Source organism: Megascapheus bottae, chromosome 2 (genome assembly GCF_031878675.1).
Source record: "Megascapheus bottae isolate mThoBot1 chromosome 2, mThoBot2.hap1, whole genome shotgun sequence".
Lineage (NCBI taxonomy): Eukaryota > Metazoa > Chordata > Mammalia > Rodentia > Geomyidae > Megascapheus > Megascapheus bottae.
The window spans coordinates 57900428-57917921 of NC_143510.1; the positions used below are offsets into that span (position 1 = coordinate 57900428).

At 41.2% G+C, this 17494-nt stretch overlaps 1 protein-coding gene across 1 annotated transcript in view; it reads left to right on the forward strand.

Moving 5' to 3' along the window:
- Positions 1-415: 415 nt before the first annotated feature.
- Xpot (exportin for tRNA) overlaps positions 416-17494 on the forward strand; it is a 43678-nt gene continuing 26599 nt past the window's right edge. Inside the window, exons 1-6 of the mRNA XM_090327965.1 lie at positions 416-636; positions 3556-3689; positions 11812-11894; positions 13219-13275; positions 14339-14408; positions 14942-15160. Of these exons, the coding sequence (XP_090184091.1) occupies positions 3630-3689; positions 11812-11894; positions 13219-13275; positions 14339-14408; positions 14942-15160 (489 nt within the window). The 5' untranslated portion in view covers positions 416-636; positions 3556-3629. The remainder of the gene's footprint in view (positions 637-3555; positions 3690-11811; positions 11895-13218; positions 13276-14338; positions 14409-14941; positions 15161-17494) is intronic.

Here is a 17494-nt window from a genome sequence, read left to right on the forward strand (position 1 = left end):
GGCCAGAGCAGGGTGGGTAGGCGGGAGAGGAACTGGAAGCCAGCCCCGAGGGCCCCAGGGAGAGATTGGCGGGTGGATATCCGATCCCGGCATGCACCACGCCCTCACCTCCCCCCCCCCCCCCCCCCCGCCCGCGAGGTCCAGGGAGCCCTTGTAAGCCCCACCCCCGGAAGCTCCCTCTGCCCGTGGCATTCTGGGCGTTGTAGGCGCCGGTTCTCCGCCTCTCCCTCCCCCCCCCCCCCCAGCTCGCGGGGCGGCCGTCCGCACTCTCCATGAGGCTGCCAGAGCTGGCTCGCGCGGCACCGACGCGGGGAGCGCGCTTCGTGCTGACTCAGCGGCTGCGGCGGCGGCGGCAGTCTTAGCCGGCCCTCGCTCGCGCTTCTCTCCCTCTCCCGGGGGGCCTCGACCCCGCCCGCCTGCTGGGTGAGCCTGCCCACTCCGCGCCACGCAGGAGAAGGCGCCGCGGGGAGGACGCGGAGCGGCGCGCGGCCCGGGCCCGCTCGGTCTCCGGCGTGAGCGTTGCCGGCCGTGGCGGAGGACTACGGCGACGGGGGACGACGGCCGCGCTCCCCGCTCCGCTCTGCTGACGGGCCCCGGGGAGCGCCGGCGGGGAGCAGCGATGGAGTGATAGGGAAGGTGACTGGAGCTCGGGGCTCGGGTGGGGGCGGCGGGACCCAGACGGGGCTCGGTCCGTTCACGCGGAGCTTCAAGGAAGTTGGCCGGACTGGACCAGCCCGAGGGAGCCTCCCTCCCCTCCATTCCGGGGAGGACTGCGGGGCCGGGGTCGCTTGGTCGGCCGGGAGCCCCGGGGCTGGGGGGGTGGGGGGGGGACGGGCTGCGGCCGCTGTCGCGGTGCGCGCCCCGAGTGCGTGGCCGCCAGTTGCCTGGTATTTCATCACCCGGGTTGCCACGAGGCTTCGTTTAGGAAGAGATCTGGGCTAAGTTTTTTTGGGGGGCAGGGCACGAGCCATGGAGGGGCTGCAGCACTTTTGTCCCGTCGTCTTACCCCTCCACCCCCTCCCCAGCCCTTTTCAACCGAAGAGACCTCAAACTGGATTCACTCCTCACCCCGGGACTTTTTTTTTCTTTTAAGGGGTGGGAGAGAAGGTGTTATTTTGGTTAGTAAACTGCCCGTGCGGTCTCTCCCTTTCTCCTCTCCTCACCATCCTTCAGGAGCAGAGAAGCCTGATGCTTCCCTGTAACCCGAAAAACGAGTACTCTTGCAAAGCGTTAATTAGTTGTTACCCGGGGAAGTTACGTTTTATTAAAGCGACTTGTCAACGTGATGTTCAAAGGCTGGAAAGCCTTCAGTGGGTGTGGAGGAATTTTCCAAATCGTTTGATTGTTGACTTTATGTCTGTCCTGGAAAAGTTAGGGCTTACTGTTCAAGTACATAGTTGCCCTCGCCTTTTCAACCTTTGCAAGACCTGTAATTGTGTACCATATTGTAACAAATGTTTAATCCCTCACGGAAATATCAAATATCCTGTCATAGAATACTATGTGTTCATGCCCAATCTTTTACTGGCAATGTTGTTACTTTCTTACTCCCTGTGTAACTTTTCGCTTTTTGCTCACCCTTGGGTACTTCTGCCTCCCCCACCCCACTATATTGATTACCTAAATGCCTTTTCTGGAGGATTCCTTCTTCAATGACCACTGTAACAAGTTTGTTTCCTTAAGATGATTACTAAAGTCATAGCAAGTTAAAGGAACTTACTATATTTATAAGACTTCTTGTTCTGGATTCACAGAAATTCTGACATTGTTTTTTTTTTTTTTCTTCCATTTTTCCGTGGGTGGTAACCAGGTTTTCTTGCCATTCATGCCCAAGGGAGAGAATAAATTTTGTTTTCTCAACTGTTCTAAATATTAATTTCCTAGTGTAAGGACGACCTAAGTTTTCATCTCCTGTGTGCTTACCTCTCTAATCTATGGAGGGCCTACTATGTGGCAGGCTTGCCCTGCACACACTGTATCATTGAGACCCTTTTATGGTAGGTGGTCTTTTTCCTATTTCATAGGAAGTGCTGTAAGGGTTTGTTAAGTTCATGTGGCCTCAGTTTTTTCTTAAATGACAAGATGTGACTATAAACCCAGTTCTTTTGAATCTGAAACCTGTATTCTAGCTTCTAGGAATATACTGAGGACAATCCTTGTTCTTTAAAGTTAATGGGATAAATTAGCGCTCAGTGATTTAGGAGAGGTACCAAATCCAGTTTGGGAGGACTGGACAATAAGGGTCATAGAAGTATTCTTGAAACAGATAACTTATAAGTTAAATATAGAAGGGCAAGCAAGAGTTAACAAGTGACTGAAAAGAGCAGTGTGTGCAAAGATGAAAGGCGAAATGCCACTGGAGAACTGCCATGTAATGCAGTATTGCTGGCTGTGCTTGGGGTGGGGGGAGCAGAATGGTGAGTAACTCAAAAGCAGTATAGTCAAAAGGGCAAAAGGGGAGTTCTATTTCCTTTGCTATAGTGTGCAGTGCTTGGTAAGAGAAGGGCTAAGCTTCATTTATTTCCAACAGGCTCAGTACAGGTGGAAGAATGTCCCAGGTCCTGTACCTGGATCTGATCTGATCCCAGCCTGGCGGTAACTAGAACTGTGCAACCCTCCACCCTCACCCCCAAACTCCTGCATAAATCTCTTGGCCTCTTCATGTGCTTTTTAGCATAAAAGCAAACAGACCCTCAGCTTTATAATGAATTAGAAAGCCTCAGTGCTCTCCAGAGAATGCAAATTTTCATATCATTTTATGGGTATCCATGTTAGCAGAAATAAACATACATTCTATCAGCACCTATAGTGTCTTTCAGGGCTGATAATATTTTTTTAATTATACAATAGAAGCCAGGCACTAGTGGCTCACACCTGTAATTCTAGCTACTTAGGAGTCTGAAATGTGAACATCTCTGTTTGAAGCCAGCCTATGTAGGAAGACTCTTGTCTCAACTAAAAGTCTGGAGATGGAGTTGTGGCTTAAGTGGTAGTATGCCAGCCTTTAACAGAAAAACCAAGTGAAGCCTTACACGTGTGCATGCACTTGTGTGTACATGTGCACACCTGGTACTGAGGGTTGAGCTTGGGCCTAGCTTAACTTTTTTTGTTAGTACTGGTATTCTACTACTTGAGCCATACCCTCAGGGGGTCTTATTCTGAAACTTAGGCTCCATTATTTGTAATTTGAGTGAATTTCATGGGATTCTTTTGTTTGTTTGTTTGTTTATGGCTCAAGTCCTGGGGTCTGGGCACTGTCCCTAAGCTTTTCAGCTCAGGGTTACCACCCTACCCCTTGAGGCACAGCCCCACTTCTCATTTTCTAGTGGATGGAGATAAGAGTCTCTCAGACATTAGTGCTGGTTTTGAACCTCAATCCTCGGATCTGTTTCCTGAGTAGCTAAGATTACAGGCGTGAGACACCTCACCCACCCACCCTGCCTGGCCAAGATTCTTTTTTAGGCACCTAAGCATCTATGTATTTTCATTTGCTTCAATTTTGGATGAGCATTTATTTTGTTTGTTATATTTTCTTCATTTTTTTTTAATGTGCAGATGTTTGTGGATTCTTCCGTGGGATCAGAGGGCAAGTCTGCTGTAGTTAGAAAACAAGAAGAATAACAGCAGGGATGGATGAACAGGCTCTTATAGGGCTAAATCCAAATGCTGATTCAAACTTTAGACAAAGGGTAAGTTAATCTGTTTAGTCATTGTAAAAGCATGTTAAACATGCATTAGAAGATCTGAAAAAATTTAACAAAATAGTTCTGATTTGGGTAGAAATGAATAGAGGCAAAGTTTTGAAGTATATTCTGAACACAAAAACAAGTGTTTTGGTTTTTTTTTTTTTGGTCTTAGCTGAGCTATAGTACTTAAATCACAAGATTTAAGAAATTTTTAATGCAACACATTTTAATTATTTATAAATTGTAGTAGAATTAAGGAACTTTCTATGTAGTTATGTGTGTATATATATATATATACATATATATATTCTATTGCTTAGCTTGGCGTACATAAGTTGCTTAATCCTTGTGTTGGTGATATTTAATACCCAGGCAGATATAGATATAAGCATTTATGACATGCCATATCTTAAGTTATATAAAATGACTGTGACAAGGAATCTATTAGCAGATACTAGGATAAATGTAAACATTACATAGCCTACTACTATAATCTTGACTATATATGATAAAAGAAGAATCTAATACTTAATACTAAAAATTTGAAACATAAGTATTCTAGGATAAGAAAAGAGGGGCATTTTCTTTTCTGCTTCTCATAACAAAGGAAAAAAATTTAAGTGATCTAAATGAAGCTAATAATCTCACCAGATTTCTAGCTCTTTTTTTTCCTCCTTGAAAGCAAAAAGTGACTTAGTACCTGCCTCTGCTGTTAAATAAGTAACTAGACTTCCAGAGACAGGAAATAACTGGAATCGAGACTTAAGTGACTGGCCAATTGCAAGACAGTTATCATACTAGTAAGGATATAAAAAAAACATTGAAAGTTCTTTGTATAAACAAAAATTCCTTTTTCTTAAATGTTTAGATTCCCTATCTTCAAACTAGTTGAAGCATTAGCTTAGTTTGGATATTATAACTAAAAGTTGTTAACTATTTCAGATTCTTAGATGGCCTTTCCTATTGTTTTAAGGTACTCTTTTGAAAAATCTATGGTATTTAATTTTTTTTTTAAATGTTTTTTTTGCCCTTCCTAGGGCTTAAACTCAGGGCCTGAGCACTGTCCTTGGGCTTTCCTCAAGGTTAGCGCTCTACCACTTTAGCCACAGCACCACTTCCAGCTTTTTCTATGTATGTGCAATATTTTTTATTTTGAGCAATCTTTTCACTAGTTTATTTTGGCAGTGTAATCTAGCAGAAATAACATGCCTTCCTCATGCTGGCTTTAACTGCAATTCCTAGAACTCAGTCACTGGGGGTAGCTAGGCATGAACCACCCTCATCCTGCTTTTTTGGTTTGCCATGGGACTTGAACTCTGAGCCTAGGCATTGTCCCTGAGTTCTTCAGCTCAAGGCTGTCACCCTACCCCTTGAACCACAGTGCTACTTCTGTTTTTTTGGGGATTAATGGAGATAAGAGTCTGATGGACTTTTTAGTGCCCAAGTTGGCTTTGAGTCCTGAACCTCAGATCTCAGACTCTTGAGTAGCTAGGATCACAGGCCTGCGCCACCCTGCCTGGCCACACCCAGCTTAATAGTTTGTTTTTGGTGACAGTCCTGGGGCTTGAACTCAAGGTCTGAGCACTGACTCTGAGCTTTTGTGCTCAAGGCTATTGTTCTAGCACTTGTAGCCTCAATGCTATTTGCAGCTTTTTTTGTTTTGTTTTGTTTTGTTTTTTGCCAGTCCTGGGCTTGAGTTCAGGGCCTGAGCACTGTCCTTAGACTTCCTCAAGGCTAGAGCTATATCACTGAGCCTCTGCACCACTTCTGGCTTTTTTCTATGTAGGTGGTACCGAGGAATCGAACCCCCGGGTCTTTGTGCATGCTAAGCAAAGCACTCTACCACTAGGCCAAACTCCCGGCCCCTATTTGCAGCCTTTTTGTAGTTATTTGGCGATAAAAGTCTCAGACTTTTCGCTGATCACTCAGGCTTTGAACAGCTTTCCTCAGATCTCTGGCCTCCCTAGGAGCTAGGATTATAGAGCCAATTCACCCATCTCTGCAATTGTTTTTTTTGTTTGTTTGTTTGTTTTTTGTTTTGCCAGTCCTGGGCTTGAGCTCAAGGCCTGAGCACGCTCCTTGGATTTTCTCAAGGCTAGAGCTCTACCACTTGAGCCTCAGCACCACTTCCGGCTTTTTTCTGTGTATGTGGTACCAAGGAATGAAACCCGGGTCTTCGTGCATGCTAGGCAAGCACTTTAACCACTAGGCCAAACTCCCGGCCCTGCAGTTGTTTTTAACTCTTGCTCTACCACTTGAGCCTCAGCACCACTTCCAGCTTTTTTCTATATATGGTATCGAGGAATCGAACCCGGGTCTTCATGCATGCTAGGCAAGCACTTTAACCACTAGGCCAAACTCCCGGCCCCCTGCAGTTGTTTTTAATAGAAAGTTTAAGCATTCAATGATTTTACAAAAAAGTATCATAACTTCAGAAAAGTAAGAGCAATATATTAGTGATTTTAATACAGAAGTTGGTATTTTTTGAAAAAATAGGTTCTACCTCAGTAGTATTTTAAGGGCCCAGGTTTAATTTGAATCTACCTAAACCAACATCCAGGCTTAATTTATATCCTTTTAAATCAACCTGTTAAGCCAGTAGAATCAATGAAGGTGAAAAAGAGAGGATCTTGAAGAAATTAGAATTCTCATAGCAAAAAATATTACATGGGCTGGGAGTTTGGCCTAGAGGTTGAGTGCTTGCCTAGCATGTACGAAGACTTGGGTATGATTTCAGGGTACCACATACATAGAAAAAAGCCGGAAGTGGTGCTGAGGCTCAAGTGGTAGAGCTCTAGCCTTGAGAAAGTCCCAAGAACAGTACTCAGGCCCTGAGCTCAAGCCCAGAACTGGCCAAAAAAAAAAAAATTATAGTTCAGGAATAGTGAAAAGTTACTAGACTGGGCTATCTTACAACATCATTTCATTTGTCCCTCAGTTTTAGTAAATGTAGCTGAGCTGTTACTGAGGTGCAGAGAAAAAGAATGGGTATCAAAACCTAATCTCAAGCCAACACTGGAGGTTCACGCCTGTAATCCTAGCTACTCAGGAGGCTGAGATCTGAGAATTGCCGTTCAAAGTCAGCTCAGCCACAAAAGGCATAAAAGTCCATGAGACTCATATCTCCAGTGACTCTTATCTCCAGTTAACCACCAGAGTACTGGAAGTGGTGCTGTGGCTCAATGGGTAAGGGGATAGCCTTGAGCTGAAGTGCTCAGAGACAGCACACAGGCCCAGAGTTTAAGCCCCACAACCAACAAAAACAAATAACAAAAACCCAATGAACAAAAACTTTGGTTTAAAAGTGGAGCTTTTTGGGGGGTGGGGCAGGGAGGCAGAGAGGGACAGAACCTTGGGTTCCATTCCTCAGTACCGTATAAACAGAAAAAGCCAGAAGTGGCACTGTGGCTCAAGTGGTAGAGGGAGCCCTGAGTTCAAGACCCAGGACTGGCCAAAAAAAAGGAAAAGTGGAACTTTTTAGTTATTTCCTTAAAAAACAAACGAACAAAAAAACCCCTCAGCTTTCACTTAAAGGCTGGGGCTAATATTTTCAGATCTTAAATCACTTAATTTTTCTGGTACCTAACCTAATCTGGCAGCTCCTCCAAAAATCACTTGTTCAAAATCTGCTATGCTGCAGAAGTTCATTGTAAGTAACAAATGACAATCCTATCATTCTTGAAATTCTATTGGTTTTAAGAGTTCTGAGGTGACTAGGAGAAGGATGGAGTAAATTCTAGATTGATTTCTTCTATTCATTGGTATACCATATTCATACCATATTTATAGGTATGGATAGTGTTTGATGATCTTCATATGATCAGCTTTATATTGATAAAACAGCCACTGAAACACTCTTGAAAGTTACCCCCTAAATTATATATTTCAATAATTCAAGGAATTGTTGCCTAAATATATATTTTTTTAACTCAAAGGAAAAAAGTAGCCTGGTGCAGGTGGCTCAATTCCTGTAATCCTAGCTACTCAGAGGATGAGATTTGACTACTAAAGTCTGTGAGACTCTTATCTCCAATTAACCACTAGAAAACAGAAGTGGTGCTGTGGCTCAAGTGGTAGGGTGGTAGCCTTGAACTGAAGAGCTCAGGCATAGCACCCAGGCCTAGAGTTCAAGCCTCATGACTAACCAAAAAAAAAAAGGAAAAAATAATTTTGGATCTTGACCCTATTTGTATATCCATTTGTATGCAACTAAAACAAATTGCATAAAATTCTATTCTTGCTAGATAATTAATCATTTGAGTCCAAGTCAGAAAAAGACATAAGGATTAATCTTAACTTCATGGACAAAGCACCAAATACGTTACCAGAAATATAGGCTGGTACACAACCTTAGTCATTGTATATGACAAGAGAATTCCAAATAAGACAAAAACATAGGTAAAAATGACATGAAAGAGAATATGGCATAGTCATACCTCCAGGAAAATAGCATGTTAACCCATCTTAGCCCTCTTGGCGTTGGCTTGAATTTTGAAGATGGCTTTCTGATCAGTGGGTCTCCTGTTTGTTGTGAGGTTGTGTCTTCTAGGATTGGCAGTCCCTCATTTCTCCATTGTGCTTGTTTCCTCATTCTTTTGTCAGGCAAGTTATATAGGCCTGCTTTGCTGCTAACCCATATCAATGAAGAGCACTATGGCTTTCTATTCTGTTTCATTTTTTAAATTGATCAGGACTGCTAAATTGATTTAACCATTAATGGTTGTATATAATAATGAAGTGCTATTATCACCATTAAAGTGACAATAAGAATTGCTAATTGAATTTGGATTTTTATAATTGTTAATGCTTCTTCTACCTGAAGTTTATACCAATACATAATTGCTTAAGTCACCTAATAGTTTACTAAAAATCTTCATGACAGTGTAACATGCTCTTTATAAGTTATGGTTAATCTACTATTTGTCCAATGTCATGTGTGAATTTGGCATTTAGTGGTACATGCTACTGGAAAAAAGTAGCATAAGTAACTCCCATGTTCCTATTAATTTTGTAGAGGCCATATACTTGAGGCTATATCCATTTGAGAGTTCACTGGCTCTTTGTGTCAGTACTGAGGCTTGAATGCAGGCCCTAGGCACTGTCCCTAAGCTTTACTGATTCATGATATAGGCCAGTACTTTACCACTTGAACCACAGCTCACTTCTGGCTTTTTTTTGGTAGTTAATTAGAGATAAGAATCCACTGACTTTCCTGCTAGGAGTTGGCTCTAAACCATGATTCTCAGATGTCAGCCTCCAAAGAAGTTAGGATTGCTGGTGTGAACACCTGATGCCCAGCTAACTGTGTTTTTTGTTTGGATTCATAAACAGGGAGAACCATTCCTAAGCTTTTACTTTTTTCAATTACTTGATTTGATCCCAGAGTTTTTATATTGCAGTTGTAATCCACGCTAATCTCTTTTGCTGGGGAATTAGCATGGTCCAAGAGTTGAAAGCTGGGGGAGGTGGCCTGGTAGCCCATGCCTGTAATCCTAGCTACTCAGGATTCTGAGATCTGAGGATTGTGGTCCAAAGCCAGCCCAGGCACTAAAGACCCTGAGACTCTTATCTCCAATTAATCACTAAAAAACTGGAAGTGGGGCTGTTGTTCAAGGGGTAGGGCGGTAGCCTTGAGCTGAAGAGCTCAGGGATAGCACCCAGGCCCAGAGTTCAAGCCCCATGGCCCACCAAAAAAAAAAAAAAAAAAAAAGTTGGGCAGCCAGGAGTTTGGCCTAGTGGTAGAGTGCTTGCCTAGCATGCATGAAGACCCAGGTTCGATTCCTCAGTACCATATATGTAGAAAAAAGCTGGAAATGATGCTGAGCTCAAGCGGTGGAGCTCTAGCCTTGAAATAATCCCAAGGACAGTGCTCGGGCCCTGAGTTCAAGCCCAGGACTGGCAAAAAAAAAGTTGAAATATTCCGCAGTATAATAGTAGATCATACATAATGTTTTATTTTTCATGATCACCTATTTAGTAGATTTGTTAATAGCAAATAGATCTGATATTTCTACCATAAAATGTAGAAATTGTTCCAGGTATCTTAACTTCTTAACAGAAGGAATTTCTTCTGTTTGCAGAGCACTGCCTTTATGGAGCAAGTTTTTTTTTTTTTTTGTCTTTATTTTTTTTAAAGAATTTATTAATGTTGATTTTTACATCATATTTTAAATGACAAGTTTAACATACAAGTGTTCAAGGAGGGAATCTATTTACAATCACTGGGACTTAGTATTTAGAACTTAACCAAAATTAGGCTAAGGGTTTGTATGTCATAGAAACATACTAATTTCTGAAATAAAACATGTCTATAGGGACATAGTTTTGTTTTGTTTTGTTTTGTTTTTTGCCAGTCCTGGGCACTGTCCTTGGACTTTCTCAAGGCTAGAGCTCTACCACTTGAACCTCAGCACCACTTCTGGCTTTTTTCTATGTATGTGGTACTGGGGAATCGAACCCGGGTCTTCATGCATGCTAGGCAAGCACTTTAACCACTAGGCCAAACTCCCGGCCTGGGACATAGGTTTTTATGTCTATATAGTTACGTTTGTATTTCCATTACCATGTCCATAGCTTTGGGTATGCAGTTATTGAGTCCTCGCTCTTTTACTCTTTGGATTTAATAGCCACATATTAAGGATACCATGCGCCTTTTGATCCTTAGGTCTTGACTTGTCTCACTCAACATGATTCGCTCTAGATTCATCCACTTCCCTGCCAATGCCATTATTTTATCTTGTGTATTGGCTATGTAGAATTCCATTGTGTATATATACCACATTTTCTGTGTCCATTCATCTGCAGTAGGGCATCTGGATTGTTTCCATCGCCTGGCTATTGTGAGTAGTGCAGAGATGAACATAGTTGAGCAGGTGTCCTTATAATATTTTGGGTTGTGATATTCAGGATAGGTGCCCAGAAGTGGTATGGCGGGATTGTAGGGAAGGTCTATTTTCAGTTCTTTAAGAAACCTCCACACTGCTTTCCAGAGTGGCTGAACTAGTTTACAATCCCACCAGTAGTGTAGTAGGGTTCCTTTTTCTCCACAACCCCCCAGCAACTGTCCTTGTCTGAGTTCAAAATCTTGGCCATTCTTGTTGGGGTAGGGTTGTTTTTATTTGCATTTCCTTTATGACCATAGATGATGAACATTTTCTCATATGCTTTTCTGCCATTTTAATCTCTTCTTCTGATAAGTCTCTTTAGTTCCCTTGCCCATTTAGTGAATGGTTTATTGGGTTTTAGGGGGATTAGTTTCTTGAGTTCCCTGTAGATACTGGATATTAAGCATTTGTCAGATGTATTGTTGGTGAATATCTTTTCCCAGTTGCTTGGCTGTCTCTCTACTCTTGCTACTATGTTTTTATCTGTACAGAAACTTTTTATTTTTAGGTAGTCCCATTTATTGAGTCTCTTTCCAATCTGTTGTGACCCTAGGATTCTATTCAGGAATCTTTTGCCTATGCCTATGAGTTCCAGTGTCTCTCCTACTTTGTCATGTAGCAGTTTCACGGTTTCCGGTTTGACATTGAGGTCTTGGATCCACTTTGAGTTAATGCTTGTGCATGGCGAAAGGCTAGGGTCAATTTTTAGTTTTCTGCATGTGGCTGCTCAGTTTTGCCAGCACCAGTAATTGAATAGGCTGTGTTTGTTCCACTGTATATCTTTGGCTTATGGAGCAAGTTTTTATTAATTTTTATTTAATAAATTAAAATCTCTTCATGTACCTTTTTATAATCACATATATTTTAGTATGTCATTTGTGTTTTTCCATTGAGACTTCTTAATGCTCCAGTGACATTTTCAGGGCTATCTTTTCTCTTTTACATTATCTTTAAGTAGTTGTACAGAGGTTCTATTTAACAAAGCAGCTTAGGAATACAATGCATCTCGATCAATGTCCCCTTTGCTATAAGGAAACAGGCGTTTAAGTATATAACTGATGGAATTTGTGGAATTTATTCACACATTAAATATATTCAGAAACCGGAATTGGATAGTTTAGCTTTTTTTTCCTATTAAATCCACTAATTTATTCTTGATTTGTTATCTCTTAAGTGTTTTGTGTAGAACTTGTCAGGCATTGACATTGGCTTCCAAATGTGTTTTCTTTTTCAACCTACAGGCCCTGGCCTATTTTGAGCAGTTAAAGATTTCCCCAGATGCCTGGCAGGTGTGTGCAGAAGCCCTAGCTCAGAGGACATACAGGTAATTAAAGCAAAATTCACATGACATAAAAAATAATTGATATTTCTGTGAACATAGAAAGACTGTTAATTTTACCTTTATTGGGAAAGTGACTCGAAAACTCTGTGATGTGCTTTTTGGAAAATTTTAAATTAAATAATTTATTATAGGAGTAAGAAAAACAGCTAATTATTGGGCCTTTCTAGAACTGACTTTTCAGCAAGACTATCCTTTACTTTATGTATATTGTGTACCTGGTAGCATATTCCCACTAAAGTAACTATTTCCCTGTCTCTTGATTGGAACTGATAATTGGTTTTTGAAGAAGGTCAGCTACAAAAAGTGTTCTCTCTGTACATTTTTTTTTTTTTTTGGGCCAGTCTTGTTGTTAGTGCTAGTCTCAAGGCTAGCACTCTACCACTTGAGCCACAGCACCACTTCTGGCTTTTTCTGTGTATGTGGTACCCAGGAATTGAACCAGTGTCTTTATGCATGCTAGGCAAGCACTCTACCACTAAGCTATGCTCTCAGCCTAAAAGGTTTTAAATGATTGCATTCTGTCTTGTGTGTGAATTTTGCTAATTGTTTAAGTTATTCTGTGTGGTCTAAAGGTGAAATCTTCATCCTTACATGGACCAATTTCCATTAACTGAAAAAAAAAAAAATGTACCATGTCCATGCTTGGTCTAAACTGTCATGAATGAGTACATTGTTGTACTTGAGAACTTGATCAGAGTGTGTAGCTGGCTCCACTACAGCTTTGTATAACATTTTGAGAAATAATTAAGAGTGGATAATTGGTGGGTATTATTTTGCTCCCATCTTTTTTTTTTTTTTTTGGTGGGTCATGGAGCTTGAACTCAGCCTGGGTGTTGTCCCTGAGTTCTTCAGCTCAAGGCTAACACCCTACCCCTGGGCCTGGACAGTCTGAGACTCTTTATCTCCAATTAACCTCTAGAAAATGGGAAGTGGGGCTTGGCTCAAGGGTACGGCAGTAGCCTTGAGCTGAGAGCTCAGGATCAGTGCCCAGGCAGAGTTCAAGCCCCATGACGCAGAAAAAAGAAAAAGAAAAGAATCTGCAATAATACCTACGCCCTGGGTTCAGCCCCAAAGAGAAAGAGAGAGAGAGAGAGAGAGAGAGAGAGAGAGAGAGAGAGAGAGAGAGAGAGAGAGAGAGAGGAGAGAGAGAGAGGGGGAGGAGGGAGGGAGGGAGAGGGAGAGAGACTGGTAAATAGAAGACAAGAAATCTAGTTTGAGAAGCTCCTTCGCTATTATTATTGCCTCTTTCATTTTCTGACTGTATTCTAATTGTCTGATTTTCTTGTTTTTTTTTTTTTCTTTTCAGTGATGATCACATAAAGTTTTTCTGCTTTCAAGTATTAGAACATCAAGTTAAATACAAGTAAGGCTTGTTTGAAATGTGTGGAAGGAGGTTATTTTTTACTTGGGTTTTACTTCAAGAGAACCACAATGTAGGTGGTAATTTGGCAGTATATGTCATATACAAGCCAGACAGACATATATAAGCCTATAAGCCTTAGCTATTCAGAAGGCTGAGATCTGTGGATCAAGGTTCAAGCCTAGTCAAGAAAATATGTGAGATCGTTATCTTCAACAAACTCAGAAAAAAACTGGAAGTAGTGCTGTGGCTCAAGGGATAGAGAACTATCCTTGGGCACAAAGAGGTTCAGGGATAGTACTCACACCCCTGACTTCAACCACCAGGACCAGCAAAAAAAGTGTGTGTGTGTGTGTACAGTATATGAAAATCTACATTTCTAACTTGCCCGAAAAAGCCTGAGTAGCAAAAGTAGTCTTTTTGTTGTCGTTTTCTTTTTGTCGGTTGTCGAGCTTGAACTCTGGGGGTTAGGTGCTATCCCTGAGCTCTTCAGCTCAAGGCTTAGTGCTCTTCCACTTGAACCAAAGCACCACTTCCAGTTTTCTGGTGGTTAATTGGAGATAAGAGTCTCATGGACTTTTGTGCCTGGACTTTCATGCCTGTGCTGACATTGAACCATAATCCTCCAATCTTAGCCTCCTGAGTAGCTAGGATTACAGGCGCGAGCTACCAGTGTCCATCCTGGCATAGTCCTATTTTTTATATGACAACTATGACAGAGTGGAGTAGTAGCCCTTGTGTTCAAAATGTCTTTGTAAAATTAAGGAAAAACAATCATCTACTCTGATTCATTCTGTGGACCAGAAGTTTCTGAAGTGGGGTATATTCTATTTGAAAAATTTCATGGTTGTCTTTTTTTTTTTTTTAAAGAGACACCAATCCAAAACTGATAATGGCACTTGATTTGTTTGCTGCTCTCATCCTTGCATATTCTTCAATGCTCTATTAATAGGCATCACTAATTTATTTTAAGAAACTTAATTATTTCCACTCAAATTTGATGGGACTTATTTTCAAAACCAGACATCAAATAATAGCTACTATGCCTTTTCTCTATTATGAATAGATATTCGGAACTCACTACTGCTCAGCAACAGCTAATTAGAGAGACACTCATATCTTGGCTTCAAGCTCAGGTAAAATACTTCATGTTATTTACATGATCTCTCATCAATGGACGCTAATCTTAACATTTAAAGCATTTATGTAGCTAGTTTTTTATTTTCCTTAAAAAGAAAATAGAAGAAAAATGAAGATTTTTCTTTTTGGAAGAAATTATACCATTTTTTAAAACTCTACATGGAATGTGAGAATGAGGTAGGCAGGGAGGATCATGAGTTTGAGGCCATCCTGGGCTACATAGTGAGAGTCTATCTCATGAAAACAATGGTTAGGGAAATACCCCAATGGTAGAGTCCTTAGGGTACATAAGGCTGGGAGCTCATTGCTTAGGGCTGTATAAAGAAGAAGAAGAGTTAGCCATTGAAAATTGTGTGTCTGTTCTCTTTATCTTGTCAATTAAATACTTGAGTAAAATTTGATAAAGTTTTGTTGCTCTGCTAATCTGGACAATGTTGAAGATTAGTGAGGTTTCTGATAAGTGGGAAGCAATAAGCTGTTAACCTTTTCAATTTCAATTTCATTTAATAATGGTATTTCTGTTTATCAGATGCTGAATCACCAACCAGAGAAGACATTTACACGAAATAAAGCTGCCCAAGTCTTCGCCTTGCTTTTTGTTACAGAATATCTCACTAAATGGCCCAAGTTTTTTTTTGACATTCTCTCAGTAGTGGACCTAAATCCAAGGGGAGTAGATTTGTACCTCCGAATCCTCATGGCTATTGATTCAGAGTTGGTGGATCGTGATGTGGTTCATACATCAGAGGTAAGTGACTTCCCATTAATTTCTCATGTATTTATTTATTTCTGCCAGTCCTGGGGCTTGAACACAGGGCCTGAGCAACTATCCTTGGGCTTTCTCAAGACTTGAGCCGCAGAACCACTTCTGGCTTTTTCCCCCTATGTATGTGGTACCGAGGAATTGAACCTGGGTCTTCATGCATGCTAAGCAAGCACCCTACTACTAGGCCAAATACCTGGCCCTAACTTCTCATTTTTTACTGAAAATTTTGCGGAAGGAAAGGAACCATAACAGAAAAAGGAAATGGGCTTATTTTGTTTTAAGTACTTTTTTTGTTATTGGTCATGGGATTTGAACTCTGGGCCTAGGCATTATCCCTGAGCTCTTCAGCTCAAGGCTGCCACTGTACCACTTCTGGTTTTTTGGTAGTTAATTGTAGATAAGAGTCTCACCACTTTAGTGCCCAGGTTGGCTTTGAACTGCAATCCACAGAAGTCAGCCTGCTGAGTAGCTAGGATTACACACGTAAGCCACTGTTCCTGGCTCTTTTACAAGTTTTTATATATTTTTATTTTTTGCCAGTCCTGGGTTTGAGCTCAGGGCCTGAGCACTGTCCTTGGATTTTCTCAAGACTTGAGCTCTACCATCTGAGCCTCAGCACCACTTACGGCTTTTTTCTATGTATGTGGTATGGAGTAATTGAACCTGAGTCTTCCTGCATGGTAGGCAAGCACTCTACCACTAGGCCAAACTCCCGGCCCTCTTTTACAAGTTTTTATTAGCACATATTAGTTGTACAAGGGGTATATTAACACACACATGTAAGTACCCTGATCAGACTTACCCACTCCAGCTTTCTCTTGACTTTTTTTGTTCTTTTTTCATACATTCATATAAAGTACTAAATCCATGTTAAATACCCACCTTCCCTTCCCCCTCCTAAATACCCTTCTGTAGACAAAAATTTAATGATAATTACAAATTTACCAAGCATTATGAATTTGATTTTCCTTTCCAAATGTAAGGGTTACTATATTAGATGTTTTAGCTGGGCACTAATGGTTCATACTTTTTTTGGCCAGTTGTGGGGCTTGAACTTGGTCTGGACACTGTCCTTGATGACTTTTGCTCAAGGCCAGGTCTTTATCATTTGAACCACAGAACCATTTCCGGCTTTTTCTGTGTATGTGGTATTGAGGAATCGAGCCTAGGGCTTCATGCATGCCAGGCAAGCGCTCTACTTGGCTACACTCCCGGCCCTCAGCTCATTCTTCTAATCCTAGTTACTTGGGAGATTGTAATTGTTGGGTCTGCAGATCAAGGCAAGCCTGGGTGGAAAAAAGTTGGGCAACCTCTTGAGGAGCCAGATGCAGTGGCACTCAAATGTTACACAAACTACTGGAAGTCTACCATTGGTAAACTGTATTCAGAAACATTCCTAGGGAAGAAGCAAGGCCCTAAAATCATGAGCAAAAATCAGAGCCAGAGGCTGAGCTATTAAGAATATTTTTATTGTTATTGTTTCTTTTCTTTAGTTCTAGGATTTGATTTCAGAGTCTTAGTTAGCCTCATTTTGCTTTCTTGCTTCCTTTATTGATCCTCTACCACTTGTACCATGCCTCCTGTCTATCTTTTTGCTGATTTTTGGAGATCAGTTTTATGGATTTTTCTGGCCAGGCTACCTTGGATTTCATATTTAGTTTCCTGTATAGGTAGGACTATAGGCATGAATCACTAGTGCCTGCAACCTTAGATTTTTTTTTTTTTTGCCAGTCCTGGGCTTGAGCTCAGGGCCTGAGCACTGTCCTTGGACTTTCTCACGGCTAGAGCTCTACCACTTGAGCCTCAGCAACACTTTCGGCTATTTTTTGTATGTATGTGGTACCGAGGAATCGAACCTGGGTCTTTGTGCATGCTACGCAAGCACTTTAACCACTAGGCCAAACTCCCGGCCCCAGATTTTTTTTTTTTTTAAAGCAACTTACCAGTAAAAAAAAAAAAAGTTTTCTCATAATCCTTGAGAAATATAGATTGCATATAGTCTCTGAACAAGGAAAAAACATTGATTATGAATTGTTGTTGTTGTTGGTAATATATAGTCACATAATCTAAATCACCCTTTTTCTATTTCTTCATTAATCTACATAACTACTCCCCTCCCTCTTTTAATTTGGTTCTGGGAATTGAATCCAGGGCCTCATTTATGCCAGGCAATCTGGCTACTGCTGAGCAACCCACTCAGTTCAGCCTTATTTTTAAAATAGTACTAGAGTAGATACAGTTTTAAGTATGTGTAATAACTTAAGATCATTGTAACAAATATAACTGTAAAAGGCATTCTTGTGTATTAAACTTCCA